This window comes from Bufo bufo, chromosome 5 (genome assembly GCF_905171765.1).
Source record: "Bufo bufo chromosome 5, aBufBuf1.1, whole genome shotgun sequence".
Classification (NCBI taxonomy): domain Eukaryota; kingdom Metazoa; phylum Chordata; class Amphibia; order Anura; family Bufonidae; genus Bufo; species Bufo bufo.
Window position 1 is genome coordinate 113,627,743 of NC_053393.1, and position 26,661 is coordinate 113,654,403.

At 42.8% G+C, this 26,661-nt stretch overlaps 1 protein-coding gene across 1 annotated transcript in view; it reads left to right on the plus strand.

The window, feature by feature from the left end:
* The window catches only part of C5H8orf34 (chromosome 5 C8orf34 homolog), a 384,661-nt gene that overhangs the window by 283,597 nt on the left and 74,403 nt on the right, over positions 1–26,661 (plus strand). Inside the window, exon 12 of the mRNA XM_040432398.1 lies at positions 19,170–19,290. Within this exon, the coding sequence (XP_040288332.1) occupies positions 19,170–19,290 (121 nt within the window). The remainder of the gene's footprint in view (positions 1–19,169; positions 19,291–26,661) is intronic.

Below are 26,661 nucleotides of genomic sequence, written 5' to 3' on the forward strand. Positions count from 1 at the left end.
GTCAATGGGCGGAGTCAAGGGGCGGCAAAATTACCTTTTGCCTAGGGTGGCAAAAATCCTTGCACCAGCCCTGGCAAGGAGATCAGTCTCTCTCTCTCTGCCTGGGGACACAGAAAGTCTGTCTGTGTGAATGAGCCAAACATGAGTACAAGGTTGCTGAAAGCCTTGTTTTGTGAGCTGACAGGGAGAAGCCCTCCAGCAAGGAGACAGGGACGTCTTATGTATATTAAGTGCCGGACAGGCGAGGTTTTCTTTTGCTGTTTTGTTATTTTTATCTGCAACCTTATCAATAAACCTGGCTACAAGTCAGCTTAAAACTTATACCCCGGTGTTTGATCTGAATTGGATGGAACAGACAAGTGTCCTTTGACCCCAGCAAAGGCGATCCAGAGCATAACCCTTCACAAGAGATATATATATATATATACAGTACAGACCAAAAGTTTGGACACACCTTCTCATTCAAAGAGTTTTCTTTATTTTCATGACTATGAAAATTGTAGATTCACACTGAAGGCATCAAAACTATGAATTAACACAAAAGGGAATTATATACATAACAAACAAGTGTGAAACAACTGAAAATATGTCATATTCTAGGTTCTTCAAAGTAGCCACCTTTTGCTTTGATTACTGCTTTGCACACTCTTGGCATTCTCTTGATGAGCTTCAAGAGGTAGTCCCCTGAAATGGTTTTCACTTCACAGGTGTGCCCTGTCAGGTTTAATAAGTGGGATTTCTTGCCTTATAAATGGGGTTGGGACCATCAGTTGCGTTGAGGAGAAGTCAGGTGGATACACAGCTGATAGTCCTACTGAATAGACTGTTAGAATTTGTATTATGGCAAGAAAAAAGCAGCTAAGTAAAGAAAAATGAGTGGCCATCATTACTTTAAGAAATGAAGGTCAGTCAGTCAGCCGAAAAATTGGGAAAACTTTGAAAGTAAGGGCTATTTGAACATGAAGGAGAGTGATGGGGTGCTGCGCCAGATGACCTGGCCTCCACAGTCACCGGACCTGAACCCAATCGAGATGGTTTGGGGTGAACTGGACCGCAGAGTGAAGGCAAAAGGGCCAACAAGTGCTAAGCATCTCTGGGAACTCCTTCAAGACTGTTGGAAGACCATTTCAGGGGACTACCTCTTGAAGCTCATCAAGAGAATGCCAAGAGTGTGCAAAGCAGTAATCAAAGCAAAAGGTGGCTACTTTGAAGAACCTAGAATATGACATATTTTCAGTTGTTTCCCACTTGTTTGTTATGTATATAATTCCACATGTGTTAATTCATAGTTTTGATGCCTTCATAGTCATGAAAATAAAGAAAACTCTTTGAATGAGAAGGTGTGTCCAAACTTTTGGTCTGTACTGTATATATATATATATATGTATTTATAAAACATTATTAAAACAAGATTTTTTGTAAAACTAGTATATTCAATCTACTAATCTTAACTTTCTATATTCGCTACTATGCTACATTTTTTATTGCTACCTTGACTGATGGAACATGGTATATACTGCAATGTTCTATTACTGCACAGTAATCATGGAATCTTACTGGAATTGCTAGAAACTCTGCTCACATACTCTAACTCTCAGCAGCCAACTTTGTAGCAGTAGACTTTAGCACCAAGAAAATATATTTGGATGCACTTTGCTGCTAAAATGACACACAGGTTAGCTTTAAAAGTAAAGGTTTTGGGCTGAATTTTTGCAGTCCACTGTAATAAGTCTCTCTTGCATTCTTTTTGTGATTATTTTATCGTCACCTCTATGAGAATAGATAATTCTGTGTGTTGGGCACATTGGTATAAGCTATTGTACTTTGTTAGGATGTTATTACTATTTCATCTGTACTGCTGTAGAATATGTCTAGGGTAGCACCACTTTGTCCTTGTTGTGGACACAGTCTTCTGAGACCTTTATGAGTTTAAATAATTCAAGAGCATCACAAGATTGCGCGGCCATCAGAACCACATCAAGTTTGGTTTTGGAGGGATGGGGGTTTACATTTGAAAATGTGCTGTTTTGCATGCTTTTGTTTCCATGACTGATGCTCCTGAATATTCATCATTGTGACTCCCAAAACTCAGTTATTTGGTCATCCCTGCTTTGGAACCTAGGGTCCCAACCTGTGGTGCATGTACACATCAGCTCTCAGAGTACTTGTGTTTACAGCGTATGATTATGGCCTTTGGGGGGAATTCTTTAAATAGGTGATACTTGGTCAGGAAGGAAGAGATCTAGAGTACATACCCTGTGTTGTGTTCATTTCCATTGACAAGAGGCTAATTGAAAATGTTATTTTTACATGTGTGACTTTTCCCACAATTACAATTTTACATGTGGAAACCTTGTGCATTGCTTTGTGAAGATGGTTGCTAGTATGGACAGTGCAAAACTAAGAAGGGAATGTGAGTTCAACGCCAGATTGGAGAGAATCCAGTAAGTGTGGGAGTTGAAAAAGTGACTTATCCTGCAGAAAATGTTCAAAATGAAATTTAAGAAATAACAAAGATGTCAAAGGCATTTATATTTTATAGTGTAATTCAGAATAGAAAGTTAAATTTAGGGTAATATAACCTGACAGCTGATACAAATGTCAAAAGCACTAAAGTTCTGGCGTAATACATGAAATCAATCCCAATGGCATTTACCTTCATAAGTTCATGGCAGGTTTGCTGGTTTGATCTTTTCCAGGTCTTAGTTAGTTTGATTATAGTTGTGTTTTCAAAGACTATAGTGAACGTCCAATAATCTACATCCATAGTTGTAGGAAATGGAGCCCCATTCACACGTGCCATTAAATACTCTTAAATATGCTATCCTAAAATAAACTGGTGAATTTTACTTTTATTTTCATTCCTGCTACAGAAACCTTTACACAATGCTAAAGGTCTACTTGGATGTCCCCCTCTAGATCTTAAACATTCAGAAGGTAGAAGCATAGGCCCTCATTTACAAATGTGAGTGCGCCTACATTCTGGAGTAACTTGTCAAAATTTGGTCCATTTTTTATGTGCTCCTTGGTTTAGAGAAATTACACTACTCACAAAAAGTTAGGGATATTTGGCTTTCGGGTGAAATTTATGGAAACGTAAAAAATTCACGGTACAATGATATGATATCATGAAAGTAGGGCATTTAAGTAGAAGCATGTAATTGTGATTTCCTAATCTCAAACAATTTATTGAAACAAAAGCGAACAAAAAATGTCATTGTCTCAAAAATTTGTCATGTGGCCTTGAGCATCAATTGCAGCTTGACAACAACGTCCCATGCAGTTCACAAGTCGACTTCTTGTCTTCTGAGGCATGGCATCCAACTCTTCTTGAAGGGCAGCCCTCAGGTCATTGAGGTTCTGGGGTACAGAGTTACAATCCTCTACATGGCAACTCAGCTAATGACATAGGTTTTCAATGGGATTCAGGTCTGGAGACAGTGCGGGCCACTCCATTTGAGGTACCCCAGTCTCCAGCAGCTAATCCCTAATGATGTGTCCTCGATGAGCTGGCACATTGTCGTCCATGAAGATGAAATTAATCCTGTGTTGCTCATGCGGTGGCACAATGAGTAGATTAATGATGTTATTCAGGTAGTAAGTGCTTGCCACTGTACCATTCACAAAGTGTAGGGAAGATCTGTATTGACTATAAACACCTGCCCACACTGTAACACCACCACACCAAACTGCAAAGAAAAAGGGGGTCAGTCAGCACATCCCAAAGCGCAGGGGCACGTTGCTATGGCTGAGAACAAGACTTTTAAACAAAACATGCAATGCAACAGCTCACTGCAAACCAAATAAAGTACAAAATTGCATCATAATTGCAAATGCTATACTAATAAGTTAGAGATGCTTGGCAAATCATTTTGTACAAAATTATTTGAGCCCATCTGCCGCACGTCAAGGTGATCTCTAGTTAGACGGGTTCCTAACACTAAATTTTACCTGTTATGTGCCATGACGGCTATCATATAATTCAGAAAGTGCAGGTTCCACATGCATGCTGGATCCGCCTGAATTTCTGTCATTTTTGGTGCCAAAATGGCCTCCATTATATCCACGGAAAGCAGTTACCAGCATGCATGCCGGGCCCACTCCACACCACCCCTGGCGCCAAAAGGTCACCAAGGACTGCAATGAGAGTCCACACACTATCTCTCTCCTGGTGCCAGATGGCTTCAGTGAGTGAGGGGGATGTTAGGTATCATCTTGGTTTCATAATGACAAAAAGAATACAAAGGAGTATTTTCTCAGGACTCCTTCACTATTAGCTAAAGTGTTTCTCCCTGTGGAAGAACCAGCATCTCATGCAGAACCAATGTGTTCCTTCAATACATGGATGGTCCAATGATTTCTGTTCTGCAACATTGTTGCGAGGAGATATGTATAGTTGGGGGGCAATGTCTATTAGACATTGTGTTGCCACTTTTCATGGAAGCAAATGATAAGATTAGTAATGTAAAGAGCCCATTTCTTAAAAGTGCCACATGTGTCCGAGCTTCCAAGCTTTCTTACAGACCCCCAATTCAATGTGAAGTATAAACCTCTCCAGAGTAATTCCCTGTCTCCCCACTACACTCTTTGTGATCAATTCTTCCATGAATAGATGCTATAGACCAGCGGTTCTCAACCTAGGGGTCGCGACCCATTTGGGGGTCGATCAGCCCTTTCCGGGGGGTCGCCGGTGCTTGTTTTGCGGCTGAGTAACTCAGAAGATCCGATTGTATATTCTAACCCCCAGGCGTTCCCATGGTGACGAGGACGCTTGCCTGGGGGTTAGAATATACCATCGGATCTGAGTTTTACGAGCTCAGTGAGATCGTAAAAACTCAAATCCGATGGTATATTCTAACCCCCAGGCGTTCCCATGGTGACAGGGACGCTTGCCTGGGGGTTAGAATATACAGGGCCATGCCGCTCACAGCAGTATATTTATAAACTAATCAGTAACTACTTTAACTTTAATCATTGCTCATTGCTGAGCTCTTTACTTGGATTATAATTTATTTGGATATGGGATATCTTACTTTGTCTTAGCTCCGGTAATAGCAGGCAGTGCGGGGGGCGGCGCTCACTCACTGATGTCACGCACCTGCTCCTCCCACTAGGCGGCGCAGGCGCGTGACGTCAGTGAGTGAGCGCCGCCCCCTGCACTGCCTGCTATTACCGGAGCTAAGACAAAGTAAGATATCCCATATCCAAATAAATTATAATCCAAGTAAAGAGCTCAGCAATGAGCAATGATTAAAGTTAAAGTAGTTACTGATTAGTTTATATACTGCTGTGAGCGTCGGGGAGGGAGACAGGTGCGGGCTGGGCCGGGGGGCATGGAGGCAATTGCCGCCCAGGCCGCCCTAAATAAACGGCCGCTGGGCCGCCCGTCTTTAAAAAAAATATATATATATTTTTTATTCTTCAGGGCCGCACCGCCGATCACCACAGGCGGCGCGGCCCTGGATGTAATTGCGGCCGTGCTGTGTGCTGTGGGGCAGGGGAGGGAGAGGCGTGTCCCTCCACTGTTCTTCTGATAGGCCGCAGGCACTAATGCCTGCAGCCTATCAGAGGCCGGCTCAGGCAGCGCGATGACGTCATTATCATCGCGACGCCTGAGGCGGGCAGCACACAGCATGGACACAGGCCTGAAGAGACTTGCATCGCTGCTGATGGAGGTAAGTATTAGTGTTTTTTTTTTTTTCTTCTTTGCGGGGGGCTGGCACTATGGGGGGGGGATCTGGCACTATAGGGGGGGCTGGCACTATGGGGGGGGATCTGACACTATGGGGGGGATCTGGCACTATAGGGGGGATTGCACTATAGGGGGGCTGGCACTATGGGGGGGAGCTGGCACTATGGGGGGGGCTGGCACTATGGGGGAGCTAGCACTATGGGGGGAGCTGGCACTATAGGGGGAGCTGGCACTATAGGGGGGGCTGGCACTATAGGGGGGCTGGCACTATGGGGGGGCTGGCACTATAAGGGGGCTGGCACTATGGGGGAGCTGGCACTATGGGGGGCTGGCACTATGGGAGGGAGCTAGCACTATGGGGGGCTGTCACTATAGGGGGGGCTGGCACTATGGGGGAGCTAGCACTATGGGGGGGCTGGCACTATGGGGGATCTGGAACTATAAGGGGGCTGGCACTATTGGGGGCTGGCACTATGGGGGGCTGGCACTATAAGGAGGATGGCACTATGGGGGGGCTGGCACTATGGGGGGGCTGGCACTATAGGGGGGAGCTGGCGCTATGGGGGGGGCTGGCACTATAGGGGGGAGCTGGCACTATGAGGGAAGCTGGCACTATTGGAGGAGCTGGCACTATGTGGGCATTTCTTACTGGCACATTATGGGGGGGCACCATGGGGGAGAAGAGCACTATGGGGGTATCTGAAGGGGCTTTTTTTTATTATTGCCACATTCTGGGGGGCACTATAGGGGAGAGCAGCACTATGGGGCATCTGGTGTTACTATAGGGGCATTATTTGGGGGCACTATGGGGAAGTGGGGGCTCTAAAGGGGCCTTTTGTATTGGAACATTATGGGGGCACTATGGCATTTGGTGGCACTAAGGGGGCATTTTTACTGGCACATTATGGGAGGCACTATAGGGAAGAGCGGCACTATGGGGCATTATTTAGGGGCACTATGGGGGAGTAGAGCACTATTGGGGCATATGGTGGCACTAAGAAGGGGCATTTTTTTACTGGCACATTGTGGGGGAGAGGAGCACTATAGTGGCATCTGCTGGGGGCACTAAGGGGCATTTTTTTTCACTGGCATATTATTGGGGACACTATGGGGGAGGGGGAGAGGAGCAGTATGAGGGCATTTACTGGGGCACTATATAGGGGTATTTTATACTGGCATACATTATGGGGACATTAGCTCAACTGCGGGCACTAAGCGGGGGTATTTCATGTACTGTCATATTATAGGGAAAATTAGTACTACTAGGGGGTATTATGGGGAGCTTTACTACTACTGGGGGGCTATGAGGAACATGATTACTAGGGCACTATAGGGGCATTATTACTACTAAGTGTGCTCTGGCAGAGAATTATTTCTATTGGTGGGATTTTGGGGAGCACTGTTACTTTGGGGGCACCCTGGCATAGTATCAGCTTAGCACAATTATTTTTGGGGGACATTATCTTTATACTATTAGTGTCTGGGCGCAGTTATTTTTTAGAGCACTGTGTGCCAATAATTGTTTAAGGGCGCGCTATCTGTGTGGTAGTAGTATTCCCAGGGGTACTGTTTCTGCAGTATAGTATTGGGGGCATAGCGGGTACAGTATTGGGGGCACTATCTGTGTGGTAGTAGTATTTCCAGGGGGACTGTTTCTGCAGTATAGTATTGGGGGTGGCAGGAAACTAATGTCTGTTTCTCAATCTCTGCAGAGACGGGAGATGGCAGAAAAATCATCATGGCGGTCTGGTCTGAATGGAGAAGATGAGGAAAGAGAACGTCTACATCAAAGGTGACATCACTGGATGTAAGAGGTATGTGGTGCTATGTAGGAGAGGAGATGCTCCGGCTCCTCCTCCTGCCATTTGCAGAAGGAGGATTCAGAGCTGAGTGAGAACAAAGAAAGGGGGCAGCAGGCCACGGGCGGGTGGCAGATGGTGGGGGGGAACCACAAACCTTGAGCAGGATCAGGGGAGGGAGGAGAGCGGAGGAGCTTCCTGGCTGTAGCTTGTTATATAAGCAGGCAGTGCAGCCAGGACAGACCCTCCCCTCTCCGTATGATGTGTAGACAGGCCTCAACTATAGAATGTCAGCTGTACAGTGTGTGTTGGGAGTGGCCTATTATATGTAGGAGGGGGCTTTTAATAATGGGCGGGGCTAAAAAATGGGCCACTTGACTGGATTTGCCCCCAAGGACTAAGGCTGCCAGCCCTCCCCTGGAGGGAGATCTGTGGATGGCAGTGCCATCCACAGATCCGCCTACAGTGCCATCCACAGATCCCCCCTCCCCTAAACAGTGCCATCCACAGATCTCCCCCCTTAACAGTGCCATCCACAGATCCCCCCTAAACAGTGCCATCCACAGATCCCCCCCTAAACAGTGCCATCCACAGATCCCCCCCTAAACAGTGCCATCCACAGATCCCCCCTCCCCTAAACAGTGCCATCATGGCACTGTTTAGGGGAGAGGGATACAGTGCCATCATGGCACTGTTTAGGGGAGGGGGATCTGTGGATGGCACTGTTTAGGGGGGATCTGTGGATGGCACTGTTTAGGGGGGATATCTGTGGATGGCACTGTTTAGGGGGGTCTGTGGATGGCACTGTTTAGGGGGATCTGTGGATGGCACTGTTTAGGGGGGGATCTGTGGATGTCTTTGTGATTAATTACTCTGCTTTAATTATGTTCAATTTGTAGCAATAAAAATACATCCTGCATATCAGATATTTACATTACAATTCATAACAGTAGCAAAATTAGTTATGACGTAGCAAGGAAAAAAATGTAATGGTTGGGGGTCACCACAACATGAGGAACTGTATTAAGGGGTCACGGCTTTAGAAAGGTTGAGAACCACTGCTATAGACCAACCAGACATTCCTTGCTTTGTTTTGTTGGTTTACTCTTAACTAAGAACTGATAGATATAAAACAAATAACTAAAGTTATGGCATTTTTACTGATGCAGAAAGGTATCTATCATTACTAAGTAACTTTTGTAGCCAGATACATTTTGCAGAAAGGAGGTTCTGGATTTTTTGATCTTTCTTTCCCATGTAAAGATAATAAAATCTCAGCAAGAGCAAAGATGTTGTAACAAATTGATTCACAAATTGACTTTTTTGTTTGAACAGTTTGTCCAAGCGTATTTGCCAGTATTAAATTCCCTCGCTCTGAAATTGGCCTCTAGAGTTGTTTTGTCAAGCTGACACATTGCTTTAATAAAATCCTAATAATTAGAGATGAGTGAATCAAAGCTGATGAAGTGGAATTCGATCCGAATTTCAGGAAAAATTTGATACGCAACAAATGCGAATTTCCTCGCGCTTCGTGGTAATAAATAGCAATTTTCCTAAAATGGCGCTACACGTGTGAGGACTGAGGATATGGGGCAAGGAACTCTGGGAAGGCGGGATCACCCAGATTGACATGCCTACATGCAGCCAATCAGCAGCCAGCCAGTCCTGTGATGTCACAGCCCTATAAATACGGCAGCCATTTTAGATTCTGCCATTTTCCAGTGTTCAGAGTGCAGGGACAGATGTGTGAAGGCACTAGGGACAGCCATTAGAAAAACCTCATTGTGGAAAAAAAAGACAGAATAAAACGATTTATAGGTGCAGGGAAAGAATACGGAGGAATCATTTCACAGCATCTTAGTGCAAAGAGAGACGTCAGAAGGCGCTAGGGACATTGATAGGAAAGCAATTTACAAGTGCAGGGAACGATTATTTGGGGATCCAAATAGCCATTAGACAGCTCTGTCATTCCAGCTATTTGTTATTGGGATGCAAGTGTTATGTTGAAAAGCATTTAGTGGCTTATATCTTAGTATCTTTAGTATCTTATATCAGTACTACAAGAAAAATACATACGCATTTTACTTCTGCAGTTATTTCTGGTGAAAGCATATAGGGGCGTATTTCAGTACTACAAGAAAAATATATTCTCAATGCATTTCTGCAGTTAATTCTGATCAAAGCGTATAGTGGCCTATTTTAGTCCAACAAGATAAATAATATATTCTCAGTTCACTTCTGCAGTTGTTTCTGTTGAAAGCATATAGGGGCGTATTACAGTAAAAAAAAGAAAAATATATACGCACTTCACTGGTGCACTTATTTGTTGCAAAAGTGTTCAGTGGCCTATTTTTTTATAGAAAGAAAAAAATATGCGCACTTCTCTGGTGCACCTATTTGTGGCAAAAGCGTTCAGTGGCCTATTTCAGTACAGAAAGAAAAATACAGTCAGGTCCATAAATATTGGGACATCGACACAATTCTAACATTTTTGGCTCTATACACCACCACAATGGATTTCAAATGAAACGAACAAGATGTGCTTTAACTGCAGACTGTCAGCTTTAATTTGAGGGTATTTACACCCAAATCAGGTGAACGGTGTAGGAATTACAACAGTTTGCATATGTGCCTCCCACTTGTTAAGGGACTAAAAGTAATGGGACAATTGGCTTCTCAGGTGTTCAATGGCCAGATGTGTGTTATTCCTTCATTATCCCAATTACAATGAGAAGATAAAAGGTCCAGAGTTCATTTCAAGTGTGCTATTTGCATTTGGAATCTGTTGCTGTCAACTCTCAAGATGAGATCAAAAGAACTGTCACTATCAGTGAAGCAAGCCAACATTAGGCTGAAAAAAACAAAACAAACCCATCAGAGATATAGCAAAAACATTAGGCGTGGCCAAAACAACTGTTTGGAACATTCTTAAAAAGAAGGAATGCACCGGTGAGCTCAGCAACACCAAAAGACCCGGAAGACCACGGAAAACAACTGTGGTGGATGACCGAAGAATTCTTTCCCTGTTAAAGAAAACACACTTCACAACAGTTGGCCAGATCAAAAACAGTCTCCAGGAGGTAGGTGTATGTGTGTCAAAATCAACAATCAAGAGAAGACTTCACCAGAGTGAATACAGAGGGTTCACTACAAGATGTAAACCATTGGTGAGCCTCAAAAACAAGAAGGCCAGATTAGAGATTGCCGTTTGCCAAACAACATCTAAAAATGCCTTCACAGTTCTGGAACAACATCCTATGGACAGATGAGACCAAGATCAACTTATACCAGAGTGATGGGAAGAGAAGAGTATGGAGAAGGAAAGGAACTGCTCATGATCCTAAGCATACCACCTCATCAGTGAAGCATGGTGGTGGTAGTGTCATGGCGTGGGCATGTATTGCTGCCAATGGAACTGGTTCTCTTGTATTTATTGATGATGTGACTGCTGACAAAAGCAGCAGGATGAATTCTGAAGTGTTTTGGGCAATATTATCTGCTCATATTCAGCCAAATGCTTCAGAACTCATTGGACGGCGCTTCACAGTGCAGATGGAGAATGACCCAAAGCATACTGCAAAAGTAACCGAAGAGTTTTTAAGGGAAAGAAGTGGAATGTTATGCAATGGCCAAGTCAATCATCTGACCTGAGTCCGATTGAGCATGCATTTCACTTGCTGAAGACAAAACTGAAGGGAAAATGCCCCAAGAACAAGCAGGAACTGAAGACAGTTACAGTAAAGGCCTGGCAGAGCATCACCAGGGATGAAACCCAGCGTCTGGTGATGTCTATGCGTTCCAGACTTCAGGCTGTAATTGACTGCAAAGGATTTTCAACCAAGTATTAAAAAGTGAAAGTTTGATGTATGATTATTATTCTGTCCCATTACTTTTGGCCCCTTAACAAGTGGGAGGCACATATGCAAACTGTTGTAATTCCTACACCGTTCACCTGATTTGGATGTAAATACCCGCAAATTAAAGCTTACAGTCTGTAGTTAAAGCACATCTTGTTCGTCGGCGGTTATATGTCTTGAAAGTGTTTAGTGGCCTATTTCAGTACAAAAAGAAAAATATATTGTCAGTTCACGTCGGCGGTTATATGTGTTGAAAGCATGGCTGGGAGTCAGCAGGGTGGCAGCAGAGGGAGGTCGGGAGCCAAACGTGCCTGGGGTAGAGCACCTGCTTCGCAGCAGCCTACCCGGGAAGTAGTGGTGCAGGGGTTCACGGAAGTAACGGCGGTAGCAGTCAGTCAGTGCAGCGGTTATATGTGGTAAAATCTTTATTGAAGTATTTCGGTCGAAAAACAAAATATATTCAGCGCTGCGGTTATATGCGGTAAAATCTCCATGATGTCTCCATGATAAATCTGCAGTGTGGGGGCCCTGTGTGGCTTCTACACACTTTCAAAATCATCCTTCAGCAGAGCGAATAGATGCCGGATGACCAGGACGCTCCATGGCCTTCCCAGGAGCTGCTGTCGGGAGCAGCGGTTCATTTCTGAGATGTCCGTATAGTGCGGGGGGAATCTGAACACCCTATCCATCTCCGTGCTCCGTTATATGTGGTAAAATCTTAATGGACGTATTTCGGTCGCAATTATATGTGGTAAAACCTTTTGGAACGTATTTTGGTGGAAAAACAAATTGTATTCAGTGTTAAGCACTGCAGTTATATGTGGTAAAATATTTTGTGACGTATTTTGGTGGAAAAACAAATCTTATTCAGCGTTCAGTAATGCAGTTATATGCGGTAAAATCTTTATTGATGTATTGCGGTCAAAAAACACATTTTATTCAGCATTCAGCGCTGTAGTTATATGCTGTAAAATCTCCATGATGTCTCTATGATAAATCTGCAGCGTGGGAGACCCGTGTGGCTTCTACACACTTTCAAAATCATCCTTCAGCGGAGGATGCCGGATGACCGGGACGCACCATGGCCTTCCCAGGAGCTGCTGTCGGGACTCGGGAGCAGCGGTTCATTTCTGAGACGTCCGTATAGTGCGGGGGGAATCCGAACACTCTCTCCATCTCGGTGCACTGTTATATGCGGTAAAATCTTTTGTGATGTATTTCAGTGGAAAAACTAATTTTATTCAGCGTTCAGCGCTGCAGTTCTATGCGGTAAAATCTTTTTGTGATGTATTTCGGTGGAAAAACAAATCTTATTCAGCGTTCAGCGCTGCAGTTATATGCAGTAAAATCTTTTTGTGACTTATTTCGGTGGAAAAACTAATCTTATTCAGCATTCAGCGCTGTAGTAATATGCGGTAAAATCTTTTGTGATGTATTTCGGTAAAAAAACAAATTTTATCAACGTTCAGCACTGCAGTTATATGCAGTAAAATCTTTTTGTGACTTATTTTGGTGGAAAAACAAATCTTATTCAGCGTTCAGCGCTGTAGTAATATGTGGTAAAATCTTTTGTGATGTATTTTGGTGAAAAAACTACCGTAATTTTATCAACATTCAGTGCTGCAGTTATATGCAGTAAAATCTTTTTGTAACTTATTTTGGTGGAAAAACCAAATCTTATTCAGCGTTCAGCGCTGTAGTAATATGTGGTAAAATCTTTATTGAAGTATGTCGGTCAAAAAACTAAATTAATTCATTGGTCAGCGCTGCAGTTATATGCAGAAAAATCTTTATTGAAGTATTTCGGTCGAAAAACTAAATTTATTCTGAGGTCAGAGCTGCAGTTATATATGGTAAAATCTTTAGTGACTTATCTTGATGAACTTCGCGACTCTTCCGGGCTCAAAACTATCTTGACGCTTTGTCTTGTCATTGTCTGTAGCTACTAGAGGCCTGTTCATACCAGACAGGTTTCCCCAGAAGTATCTTGGTCGATCGACACTCTGTCATTGTGCCACTCTGTGGTTTCCTTATGCTGCTGCCACCTTCAGACTCTGTTGTTGTGCCACTCTGTGGCCTATTCATGCTGCTGCCACCTCCAGACTCGGTCATTGTGCCACTCTGTGGCCTCCTCCTGATGCTGCTGCCACCTCCAGACTCTGTCGTTGTGCCACTCTGTGGCCTACTCATGCTGCTGCCACCTCCAGACTTGGTCATTGTCCCACTCTGTGGTCTCCTCCTGATGCTGCTGCCACCCCCAGACTCTGTCGTTGTGCCACTCTGTGGCCTACTTATGCTGCTGCCACCTACAGACTCGGTCATTGTGCCACTCTGTGGCCTCCTCCTAATGCTGCTGCTGCCACCTCCAGACTCTGTCATTGTGCCACTCTGTGAATTTCTCATGGTGTTCCAACCCTTCCCTACTTCATGACTGGTCCACTATTTTGGCTTTAGGCCTGGCTGATATCATAATTTATTTGACACTTCTTCTGGTCTGTCAGAAGGAAGGAAAAATGAGACGCACAACAGATCCTGTCTATGTAGCAGCTTTAAGACCTGTATGGTCCAATCAGAATTGGCTTATGAATTGGTAGCCAAAAGCAGGAGTGGGTTGAAAACACAGAAGACATGCAAATATTCGGTTCACGTGTCATCTCTGTTTTAGATCCACTCCTGTTTTTTTGGCATTAGCAATACTGATGGATTACTGACCAAATGCTAATTTGGCAATTGCAAATGCTCAACAAACAGGATCCGTTTTTTGAGGCGTAATAGTTGTGACGGATCAGAGGAAGGGCAAAATAATCAGTGACGTCAACACAAACTTACTGCTGGTTGAATCCAACCAAGGACATCTGCATGGAGTTTGCACATTCTCCGCTTGTTTGTGAGGGTTTCCTCTGCTTATTCTTGTTTCCTCCCACAAGCCAAAGACCTACTGATAGGGAATTTAGATTGTAAGCTCCACTGCTGAATGTGATTGCACTGTATAAACAAGTAAAATAAATAAAATTAAATCAGCACCTACTCAGGGAGAGCAGATGCTCATGTATAAGCCAGACTCTCTCACGGCAGCATGTACAATCATTAAAGGTATTCCATGGGTAAAAGTTATCCCCTATCCACAGTGCTGTACTTGGCTATCTCCAGAACTCCCATAGAAATGAATGGAGCGGTCGGGAGCAGCAGGGGACCTGCAGGGGATATGGGGCCCCTGTTCTCGAGATTGGTGGGGGTCCCAGCGGTAGGACCACCACAAAGTAGATAGTTATCCCCTATTCTGTTTATAAGGGGTAACTTTTCCCTACCGGAATACTGTAAATTCTCAGCAGCAGTGTTACTTTACCCAGACCTGCAGATTATGGTCTTTCCATATGCCCTCAGTGACACACTACTGGACCTGTAAAATTGTCTATGGGTTATTATAGGAAAGTAACAAGATGAACAATTTTTTTTTAATATCCTTACAAGCGGCTACAATATCCTTACAAGTGAATAAAGACTACAAGAAAAAAGTCAATTTTTAACCCTTTTATACTTACAAACCCCATTGATCCAGAGGAAGAGAAGGACCAGCAAAAAGCATACTAGACCCAATTTACCATAAAGTTAAAAAAAAAAAAAAAATTCTTGACCCCTGCTGGCCACTGGACAGATCTTTGGATCAACATTCTGTATTAATACTGGTGACCTTGTATATTGGGTTTTATAATGAAGATATATAACCCCTTCTTAAAACTATTTATGCTTTCAGCCATTATTAATTTGTATGGGTCTATGTTTTATGACGTAGACCGTAATGTAATGCCTTCAAGCTATGTGGCAAAACTGCTCTTCCTTAAAAGGGGTTTTCCACTTTTGGGGGCCTTTTTGCCAGACCCCCTTCCACGTAGTTGGACCTGCGGAGAGAAGCATATTTACCTGCTCCTTGCTGCTTGGCTCCGGCACCTTCGCTCTCCTGCTGCTGCAGCATTCTGGTCCCAGCTCGTCAACATCCAGTATAAAGGCTGCTACAGCCAATCACTGGCCACATCTGTGACGTGTCCCCTGTGTCACATGACCGATTTATGTGGTGCAAGGGGGATGCTTCATTGCTGCAGCCAGTGATAGGCTGCAATGGCTGTCAAACCAGATGCTGATACATGGGGACCAGGGTGCTGCGGCAGTGAAGGAGCTAAGGAGCTGGAACCCAGCAGCAGGGGTCAGGTAACTATACTTACCGCTGCAGGTCCTGCAATGAGTAGGGGAGCATCTGCCTGAAGTGCCCCTGAAGATGAAAAACTCAGGCAGCAGACTTGTTGGGTCCATGAAAAGAGTAATTTATTGCATTGGTTTTTATAGGGATCATTTACATATTCATCAGTCTCCTCTGGTAGATAATTACATTTAATTTTGACAATTTATCTCAACTGAGATCTTCCAGACGTATTCATTTTTTGCTCTTCTTTGTACTCTCTCCAGCTCATACCTTTCATAATGCAACAAACAAGTTTGTTGGCTTTAGATGCAGCAGACAGGCATTGCATGCTATCATTTAGTTTATTATCTACATAATTCCGCCAATTCCTTCTCCATTGTAGACTCAAAAATAGCATGCTTATGTTTTGTCCTAAACTGTATAATCTTACAGATTAGGTAAATCATTCATCTCATCCAGTGCTGTGTGATAGGAATGATAAGAAATAAAGGTAGAGAACAGAATAAAGTGACAGTGCTGATCCACCAAATCTGATATTGTCACACAAATGGGTAAAAAATATGAAATATTGCACAGGCTCATCCCAGCTTCAATCTAACACCAAATAACCTTTAAGTTTAGCTCTGATAAATCATATATTCTGTACTTTTTGTTCTTGAATTGGATTCAATGCGTTTTCAATATACCCATTAGGCTGCGTTCACATCACCGTTTCCTTTTTTTTAGTTTTTCTGATCTGTCAGAAGAACAAAAAATAAGTTTAAAAACGGATCCGTTATTTTCAGCATCAGTTATGATTAGTTTGCATCAGATATCAGATTGTGTCAATTCCATCAGATGGAAGTGAGATAAATTGATCATAACTGATGGATGGGGAAAAAAAGGATGTTTTATTTTCTGTTTTTCTGACAGATCAGAAGAATCGAAAGCTAAACGTTGATGTGAACTCAGCCAAAGCTCAGGGCAGTGGTGGCGAACCTATGGCACGGGTGCCAGAGGCGGCACTCAGAGCCCTGTCTGTGGGCACCCGCATCCTGGAAAAAGTCTAAGCTGTACCAATATGCCTTATATGCTGTATCAGCACAGGGTGCACTATGAACAGCACAGGCAGCGCACTGAATGTATGCAGGCTAATATAACTTAATGGATAAAGTACATGGAAGAAATACTATATTGGTATTCAGGTTAAATTGCCGTGTTGACACTTTGCGATAAATAAGTGGGTTGTAGGGTTGCAGTTTTGTCACTCGGTCTCTAAAAGGTTCGCCAACACTGGCTTAGGGGTAGTCTGTGTGCAGTACAGTTATCAGTGTGCAATACGCCATGCACTTGTATGATTATTAAACAATGAAGTTTCCAAATGAATAACAGCAAGCAGAGATCATGAAAACTATGAGAAATCGATGCCTGTATTAAATAAAAAATTTGTAGCTGAATGTGAGCTGCAGGGAAAAAGTCACCCTCACTACCACCTCTGCAGGCAGCTGACAGAAGTTGATTTTTACCTTCATTTTTTTCAATCCCTGTCGGCTGAGTGGAGGGGGCATGGCCTAACCAGATCGGGGCGTGGCTTAGTAGGACCTAGAAGTGGATTTTTAACTTCATTTTTTCAATCTCAGTCGGCTGAGGATTGGGAGGGGGCATGGCCTAACTAGATCGGGGGCGTGTCTTTTTGAACAGCTCACTCTAAGATAGCAGCACTGTACTGTCTGAGTGTGAGCTTCAGGGAAAAAGTCACCCTCCCTCCCACCACTGCAGCTAACAGAAGTTGATTTTTACCTTCATTTTTTCAATCCCCGTCGGCTCAGGAGTGGGAGGGGGCGTGGCCTAACTGGATCAGGATGTGGCTTGGACATGGGGGAGGGGTTTTAAGTGTTTTGAGGGTGGACACATTGTGGCAGGGGACGTGTCTGGGCTCCTTCCTGCAAAAGTGACACCCCTTTGGGCACCTTACTGGCTCATTTGCATACCAAATAAAAAGGATTTTCAGAGGATGAAAACATCTATTGCTGGAACAAAGGCACATTTTGAAATAAGTTACAAAGTGCTATTAGGCCATGGCTTTACTTCAATAGCAATTATCCTGGTTACAGATTTCCTTTAAAGCTCTCCTACAGCAGTGAAGAAAATTGGCTGGGTTGTTATGAAAACCTGGAGTAAAACTGTGTATGTGGAGGCTGGAGTACCTGCGAGCTTCTTTTGGCTGATAAGGGTCATGTGACCAAGCTTCTATTGGCTAATGCATTTTTTGGGAATATCTCAAGAACAGTACATCCTAGAGAGCTGAGACCTGGTCTAACCCCTTCCTGGACACCTGATGTACCTGTGTGCCAAATTTTGTGATTGTAAATGCGACGGTGCGGATTCCTTTAGTGGACATACACACACACATACACATACACTCAGCTTTATATATATATATATATATATATATATATACATACCTTATAAAGTGAATATGCTTATGTTGCTGAGACCAAACTACTTAAATTATAAGCTGTAGGGGGAAGCGAAACAACGTCTGAACATATGGTCTGTGAGCTCTCCTCTATTTTACTGTATATTGTACTTCCCATTAAATAACAAATCTGCGGCATCTTTTCTTGCAACTCTGCATGATGTTGTTCCTCTGCTTTTTCTCTTGGAAATTTTTCTCAATTTATTCATACATTTCCAAGAGGACGAACAGAGATGCTCCAATATTTATATTTCATGGGAAATACGAGTATATACTAAAATAGACGGTCGTTCACAGAAGGAATTTCTAGGAGGAATTATGGAGAAATGGCATAACGCATATGGTAGTTCTATGTAAAGATGCCCCAGAATTGTTCTTTCATGGGGAATACAAGTATTTACTAAAGTTGACAGAAGCTGGTATTAAAGATTTAGAATATTTTTTCATGACACAACCCCATAAAATATAAACTGTAGATTAGATTTCCAGTCTCCATGAAGCCCAAGACCTAATTATTTCTTCAAGGTGTTGTCTCCTTAAAGAGAACCCCTTTAATAGAAAAGTCAGCCAGTCGGCGAATGACTGATTGTTACGGAATCGTATTGTTAGCTTCTTCTTTTCCGTGCAGTGGTCCCATCAAGGGAAATATAGTAATAGTCTGGGGCTACACAATTATATTGGTCACAGTACGGCACAGATCGTTGTTTAGCACTGCAGCCAATGAACTGAATGGTGTCACGGTGCGACTCACAATTTCCAACGACCCCAGAATTGCAAAAAATCCAGCAGTTTCGGAATCTTTATGTGACTCTGTATTCGCTCTAGATCCAACTGTGCATGGATTCATTTAATAGAAAATAAGCTGGAAAACTGTACCTGTGTAAGCCAGCACGATGGAGATGATCTGACATAGATGTTATGTAACTTATTCCTGGCTGCTCATGTGTGATAAATCTACAGTGTAGCTGGATAGAAGATTTATTATTGATGCTTTACAGAGTTAACATCCTATTCCTGAAAGTGCTCAGGACACCAGACACTTCTAATAGGAAACAACTCGTTTCCAAAAATCTCAGTGCGCAAGGAACATATAATTATTGCTTTCCTATTTCCATTTTCAATGTGTTTGTAAAAGTACATTCTCTCACTTTTTGAACTTCTTTAGCGTCAACCAGTCTGGGACTTGGATGTCTTGTCTGCCAGAAGTGGGGGCACGTCGAACCAAAAACTCTTGAAAGAAGCTTTAACCGCAAAGGAACTGCAGAGCATGGAAAAGCATCTAGCTGGTATGTGCTGGAAACGGCTCTTTACTGTGTGCTAGGTGGATGGGAGCGTTCACCCCTCTGAAATATAACACATCCAGCTGCATTACACCAGGGAGATGTAATAGATTCATTATATAAGCTGTGTGATCTGTAAGGTTGGGTTTCCTCGTGCAGTTTTTGAAGCCACAGCCAGAAATGGATCTGAGGACACTTACTGTATAAAGAAAAGAGTTCCTTTAGAAATGTATCCTCTTTTTGAATCTACTTCTGGCTTTGGCTTCAAAAAAAGTGCATAAAAAAACCATGAACCTGCAAACTCAGCCAACTTGCTGATGGTGAAGAGTTCAATATAAAAAACACCTGCATTTTTCAGACTTTGTGCATTAACCCTTTCCCGACTGCCCAATGTAATTTTACATTGGCGGCTGAGCAGTTCTATATGGCACCTGCTTGCAAGTGGAGAAGGCGCCCTAGCCACCAGGTACCTGCTGTTTTAAACATTTAACCCAATTACGCCAACGGAGATCTGGGGAGCTGGATACATTGTTCTGCAGCTTCTGTCCTCCTGAATGAACAGAAGCTGACGCACATTAGTTCCTATGGAGCCTCTGCCTGTGGCAGGCGCCATAGGAGTACATTGTATTTCTCATACACTCCAATGCTAATGCTGGCTTGTTATAGCTCCCTATGGGAACTATAAAAAGTATTATTAAAAATAAAAAATATAAAAAAAATATAAAAATTCAAATCACCCCCCTTTCCTCTAAATGTAAATAAAATATGTAATCAATTAAAAAATGGCCTCACCACGTGTAAAAACACCCATACTGTTAAAATATACAGCACATTGCAAGTCTAAATGACAGATTTTCTGTTTTTTGGTCGCTTCTCCTCCCATAAATTTTTTTATAAAAAGTGATCAAAAAGTCCCAAAATAGTATCATTGAAAAGTACAGATCGCCCTGCAAAGAATGAGCCCCCACAAAGCTCTGTACACATAACTACAAAAAAACTTATAGCAGTCAGATTATGGTGATAAATTTTTTTTTATTTTTTCTTCAAAGTTAAAATGTTTTTTTTCCCCAGTATTAAAGTGTAAGAAAAACGATGCATATTTGGTATTACCGTAATTTTACTGCCCTGGAGAATAAAAGTAACAGGTCAGTTTACAGCATAGGAAATGGTGTAAAAAAAAAAAACTCATAAAACTGTAGCGGAATGGTGTTTTTTTTTATAATTTCACCCCATTTGGAATTTTCCCAGGCTTTCCGCCACAATTTATGCAACAGTAAATGGTGCCATCAGAAAGTGTATCTTGTCCCGCAAAAAACAAACTGTCATATGGCTATGTGAATGAAAAAATAAAAAAGTTATGGCTTTGGGAGGGCTGGGAGTAAATAATGAAAATAAAAAAATGGAAAATTGCTCGCTCATTAAGTGGTTAAAGGGACTTGGTCACCAAAAGGGAATGCATAGAATAGACATATAGTTCATGACAATCTTTCTAAATAGCTAGAACCAGCCCTTTACCTCAAATGGATCCAGAGCTCTCCCCATTCATTGCTCTGCTAGATTTATATCAAGCCTTAGCTCAGATGGTGTGTCATTTCTGCTGTAGCTTTCTATCACAGCTCCGGAGGCAGTTGAAGGATGGAACTAAGCATGTATGCCCACCCCAGTGAGGTAGATAGAGAAATAAGATAAAGAGTAAACAGCAGTTGGCGCTATAAAAAAATATATTTCAGTGATAACTCAGTGGCTATGCTAAATTTTAAATCACATGCAGTTACAAAAGTTTTTATATCCAGGTGCTGGTTTAAAAATTTTAGAATATTTTTGTGGGACAACCCCTTTAACCTCTTCCAGACACATGACTTACCGGTACGGCATGTTGTCCCTGTACTTAAGGACACATTATGTACCGGTACGTTATGTGTATTTCCGATCATCGCCACTCGGTGGGCGGTGATCGAAACCCGATGCCTGCTCAAATAGTTGAGCAGGCACCTTGGCTAAATGCGCGGAGGGGTCCCGTGACCTGCGGTTTCCGGCTTTTCAATGTTGTGGCGGCTGGCGGCTGTGCCATCGGGTCCCCATGCGGCTGTAGTGGGGACCCGATGGCATGGAAGGCAGCGCGATGCCTTCCTGAGGCATCGGCGCTGCATTCCTGTGACGAGCCTTCCTGTGACGAGCCTGTGAGATCCAGCCCCCAGTATTACTCATACAGCCAATGCATTCCAATACAGAAGTATTGCAATGCATTGTAAAAGGGATTAGACCCCCAAAAGTTGAAGTCCCAAAGTGGGACAAAAAATAAAGTAAAAAAAAAAGTTGAAAAAAAAAATAGTTGAAAAAAAGCAGTTTTCCCCCAAAAAATTTAAAGTTTCAAGTAAAAATAAACAAAAAAGTCATTTTCCCCAAATAAAGTTTAAAAAAATTGGTAATTTTTTTTTAATAAAAAGTGATCAAAAAGTCCCAAAATAGTATCATTGAAAAGTACAGACCGCCCTACAAAGAATGAGCCCCCACAAAGCTCTGTACACATAACTACAAAAGGCATCGGCGCTGCATTCCTGTGACGAGCCTTCCTGTGACGAGCCTGTGAGATCCGGCCCCCAGTATTACTCATACAGCCAATGCATTCCAATACAGAAGTACAAACCGGATTCCAAAAAAGTTGGGACACTAAACAAATTGTGAATAAAAACTGAATGCAATGATGTGGAGATGGCAAATGTCAATATTTTATTTGTAATAGAACGTAGATGACAGATCAAACGTTTAATCCGAGTAAATGTATCATTTTAAAGGAAAAATACGTTAATTCCAATTTTCATGGTGTCAACAAATCCCCAAAAAGTTGGGACAAGTAGCAATAAGAGGCTGGAAAAAGTTAATTTGAGCATAACAAAGAGCTGGAAGACCAATTAACACTAATTAGGTCAATTGGCAACATGATTGGGTATAAAAAGAGCTTCTCAGAGTGGCAGTGTCTCTCAGAAGCCAAGATGGGTAGAGGATCACCAATTCCCACAATGTTGCACAGAAAGATAGTGGAGCAATATCAGAAAGGTGTATATTAATAAAAAGATGAGGGGCACACCTTCTAAGGGAACAGGAAGCGGTAGTATGAGATTAAAATTTAATGGAGACAATACACGGATACTCAGATGTCATACATAAAAACATAAAAACATGGTAACAATAATAGTGAAAATAAATAAAAATGGAATCCTGAAGAAACCTGTTGATAATAAAAATTCAGAGGTTCATGGGACCCTGCCCATAATAAAAGTCAGTCCCAGCAGGTCTGCAGGCACCTGGAGGTGATTCCGGGAGCGTATGATTTGATAATATCAGATATTCATCGTGATCTCCGGGCCCTTAAACGACACTGCACCACAAACAGGAATGCTACTGTAAAGGAAATCACAGAATGGGCTCAGGAATACTTCCAGAAACCATTGTCAGTGAACACAATCCACCGTGCCATCCGCCGTTGCCAGCTGAAACTCTACAGTGAAAAGAAGAAGCCATTTCTAAGCAAGATCCACAAGCTCGGGCGTTTTCACTGGGCCAGGGATCATTTAAAATGGAGTGTGGCAAAATGGAAGACTGTTCTGCGGTCAGACGAGTCACAATTCGAAGTTCTTTTTGGAAATCTGGGACGCCATGTCATCCGAACCAAAGAGGACAAGGACAACCCAAGTTGTTATCAACGCTCAGTTCAGAAGCCTGCATCTCTGATGGTATGGGGTTGCATGAGTGCGTGTGACATGGGCAGCTTGCATGTCTGGAAAGGCACCATCAATGCAGAAAAATATATTCAGGTTCTAGAACAACATATGCTCCCATCCAGACGTCATCTCTTTCAGGGAAGACCCTGCATTTTTCAACAAGATAATGCCAGACCAAATTCTGCATCAATCACAACATCATGGCTGCGTAGGAGAAGGATCCGGGTACTGAAATGGCCAGTCTGCAGTCCAGATCTTTCACCTATAGAGAACATTTGGCGCATCATAAGAGGAAGGTGCAACAAAGAAGGCCCAAGACGATTGAACAGTTAGAGGCCTGTATTAGACAAGAATGGGAGAGCATTCCTATTTCTAAACTTGAGAAACTGGTCTCCTCGGTCCCCAGACGTCTGTTGAGTGTTGTAAGAAGAAGGGGAGATGCCACACAGTGGTGAAAATGGCCTTGTCCCATTTTTTTGGGGATTTGTTGACACCATGAAATTCTGATTCAACATATTTTTCCCTTAAAATGGTACATTTTCTCAGTTGAAACTTTTGTTCCGTGATTTATGTTCTATTCTGAATAAAATATTAGAAGTTGGCACCTCCACATCATTGCATTCAGTTTTTATTCACGATTTGTATAGTGTCCCAACTTTTTTGGAATCCGGTTTGTATTGCAATGCATTGTAAAAGGGATTAGACCCCCAAAATTTGAAGTCCCAAAGTGGGACAAAAAATAAAGTAAAAAAAAAGTTGAAAAAAAAAGTTTACCCCCTAAAAATTTAAAGTTTCAAGTAAAAATAAACAAAAACGTCATTTTCCCCAAATAAAGTTAAAAAAAATTGGTAAAAAATAGGGAAAAAAAATAAGTAGACATATTAGGTATCGCCGCATCCGTATCGACCGGCTCTATAAACATATCACATGACCTAACCCCTCAGATTAACACCGAAAAAAAAAAAAAAACTGTGCTAAATAAAAAAAAAATTGTCACCTTACATCACAAAAAGTGCAACAGTAAGCGATCAAAAAGGCGTATGCCCACCAAAATAGTACCAATCCAACCGTCACCTCATCCCGCAAAAAATTAGCCCCTAAGACAATCGCCCAAAAAATAAAAAACAAGAATATGGAGACACTAAAACATCTTTTTTTTTGTTTTAAAAAAACTGTTATTGTGTAAAACTTAAGTAAATTAAAAAAAGTATACATATTAGGTATCTCCGCATCCGTATCGACCGGCTCTATAAAAATATCACATGAACTAACCCCTCAGGTGAACACCGTAAAAAAAAAAACAGTAAAAAAAGCCATTTTACATCACAAGCCATCTTACATCACAAAAAGTGTAATAGCAAGCGATCAAAAAGTCATATGCACCCCAAAATAGTGCCAATGAAACCGTAATCTCATCCCGCAAAAAATGAGACCCTATCTAAGATGATTGCCCAAAAACTGAAAAAACTATTGCTCTCAGACTATGGAGACACTAAAACATGATTTTTTTTGTTTCAAAAATGAAATCATTGTGTAAAACTTACATAAATAAAAAAAAGTATACATATTAGGTATCTCCGCGTCCGTATCGACCGGCTCTATAAAAATATCACATGAACTAACCCCTCAGGTGAACACCGTAAAAAAAAAAACTGTAAAAAAAGCCATTTTACATCACAAGCCATCTTACATCACAAAAAGTGTAATAGCAAGCGATCAAAAAGTCATATGCACCCCAAAATAGTGCCAATCAAACCGTAATCTCATCCCGCAAAAAATGAGACCCTATCTAAGATGATTGCCCAAAAACTGAAAAAAACTATGGCTCTCAGACTATGGAGACACTAAAACATGATTTTTTTTGTTTCAAAAATGAAATCATTGTGTAAAACTTACATAAATAAAAAAAAGTATACATATTAGGTATCGCCGCGTCCGTATCGACCGGCTCTATAAAAATATCACATGACCTAACCCCTCAAGTGAACACTGTAAAAAAATAAAAACGGTGTAAAAAAAGCCTTTTTTTGTCATCTTACATCACAAAAAGTAGAATAGCAAGCAATCAAGTAGTTAAGGCTGCATGCAGCCTGTATTTGTGGGCGGGGCCAGGTCATTCCTCTTAAACCCCCCACTCCTGGGTCCTCTCCGCCACGCATGCCGCATTCGTACGTTCCCGGCACTTCTCGTCACTTCCGGTACGCGCGCTGGTCAGGTAAGTGGTGGCGCACGCCACTCCATGTGAACCATCGCTCCTACCCCAGTTTCCCCCTCGTACGTCTCACCCGAACCGCTCCGGTGCCTGTTTGTTCTGTGCACCCTCCATTCCTAGTCAGTCCGCTGCTGCTCCACGGCGCACCCCTCATCTCGCGTGAGGACATGCGCATGCCCGTCGGTCCCGCTCTGGAGCCCGGCGGCTGACATCACGCGCCCTCCTCCACTCGGGGGGAGGGGGGCCTTACGTCACACGCTACAACGCTCCGTATGCTCGGGCCACGGTGTTTTTTTCCCCCCCCAGCGCGACTTCTTCTTGTTCCGCTCTGGTTGGGGAGGAAGGGCTGTCCTGCTCCTGAGTGTCGTTTGTGACATTGCGTATACAAGCGCTAAATTATGCTCAGACTAGGCTAAACATTACTTGCAGTCTGGGCATAGGGTAGGCACCAGCTCACCTTACTGTATATAAGTCATCTGCAATGTTTGTCAGGTCTGTGGTTTTTATATAAAAAAAAATAATAAATAATACTAGATAAAAAACTCTTTGGTTTTTACCGTGTCCGGCAAAACCTGGTGGCTTGTGAGTTTATGCTCTACATCTGTGTTCTTTTTTTGGTTCCTTTAGAGTCGTGGTTTCTCCGCTTCGTGTTCTTGTCTTTCTGACGTCTCAGGATTAGGTATTAGGTCGGGTTCCTTCACATATTTCTAATTAATAAAAAAAAATAAAAACATAAAAATCTTTTTCCTACAGGCACTCTGAGGGTCCCTGCCAGTCAGTCGAGTGGAAATTCTTGGGCCTGATGGTCTTTCAGGTAGGTATGGTGCTGCACGTCGCTTGTTATGCAGTTCACTCGCTAGTACTGTGGTTTTCCTCACCTGAGGCGTTCAGGTGTCTTTTTCTCTTCCCTGTCCATCTGTGCCTGAAGTGTTCAGGTATCTTCCCTGTCCATCTGTGCCTGAAGCGTTCAGGTATCTTCCCTGTCTATCTGTGCCTGAAGCGTTCAGGTATCTTCCCTGTCCATCTGTGCCTGAAGCGTTCAGGTATCTTCCCTGTCCATCTGTGCCTGAAAGCGTTCAGGTATCTTCCCTGTCCATCTGTGCCTGAAAGCGTTCAGGTGTCTTCCCTGTCCATCTGTACCTGAAGCGTTCAGGTATCTTCCCTGTCCATCTGTGCCAAAGCGTTCAGGTATCTTCCCTGTCCATCTGTGCCTGAAGCGTTCAGGTATCTTCCCTGTCCATCTGTGCCTGAAGCGTTCAGGTATCTTCCCTGTCCATCTGTGCCTGAAGCGTTCAGGTTTCTTCCCCGTCCATCTGTGCCTGAAGCGTTCAGGTATCTTCCCTGTCCATCTGTGCCTGAAGCGTTCAGGTATCTTCCCTGTCCATCTGTGCCTGAAGCGTTCAGGTATCTTCCCTGTCCATCTGTGCCTGAAGCGTTCAGGTA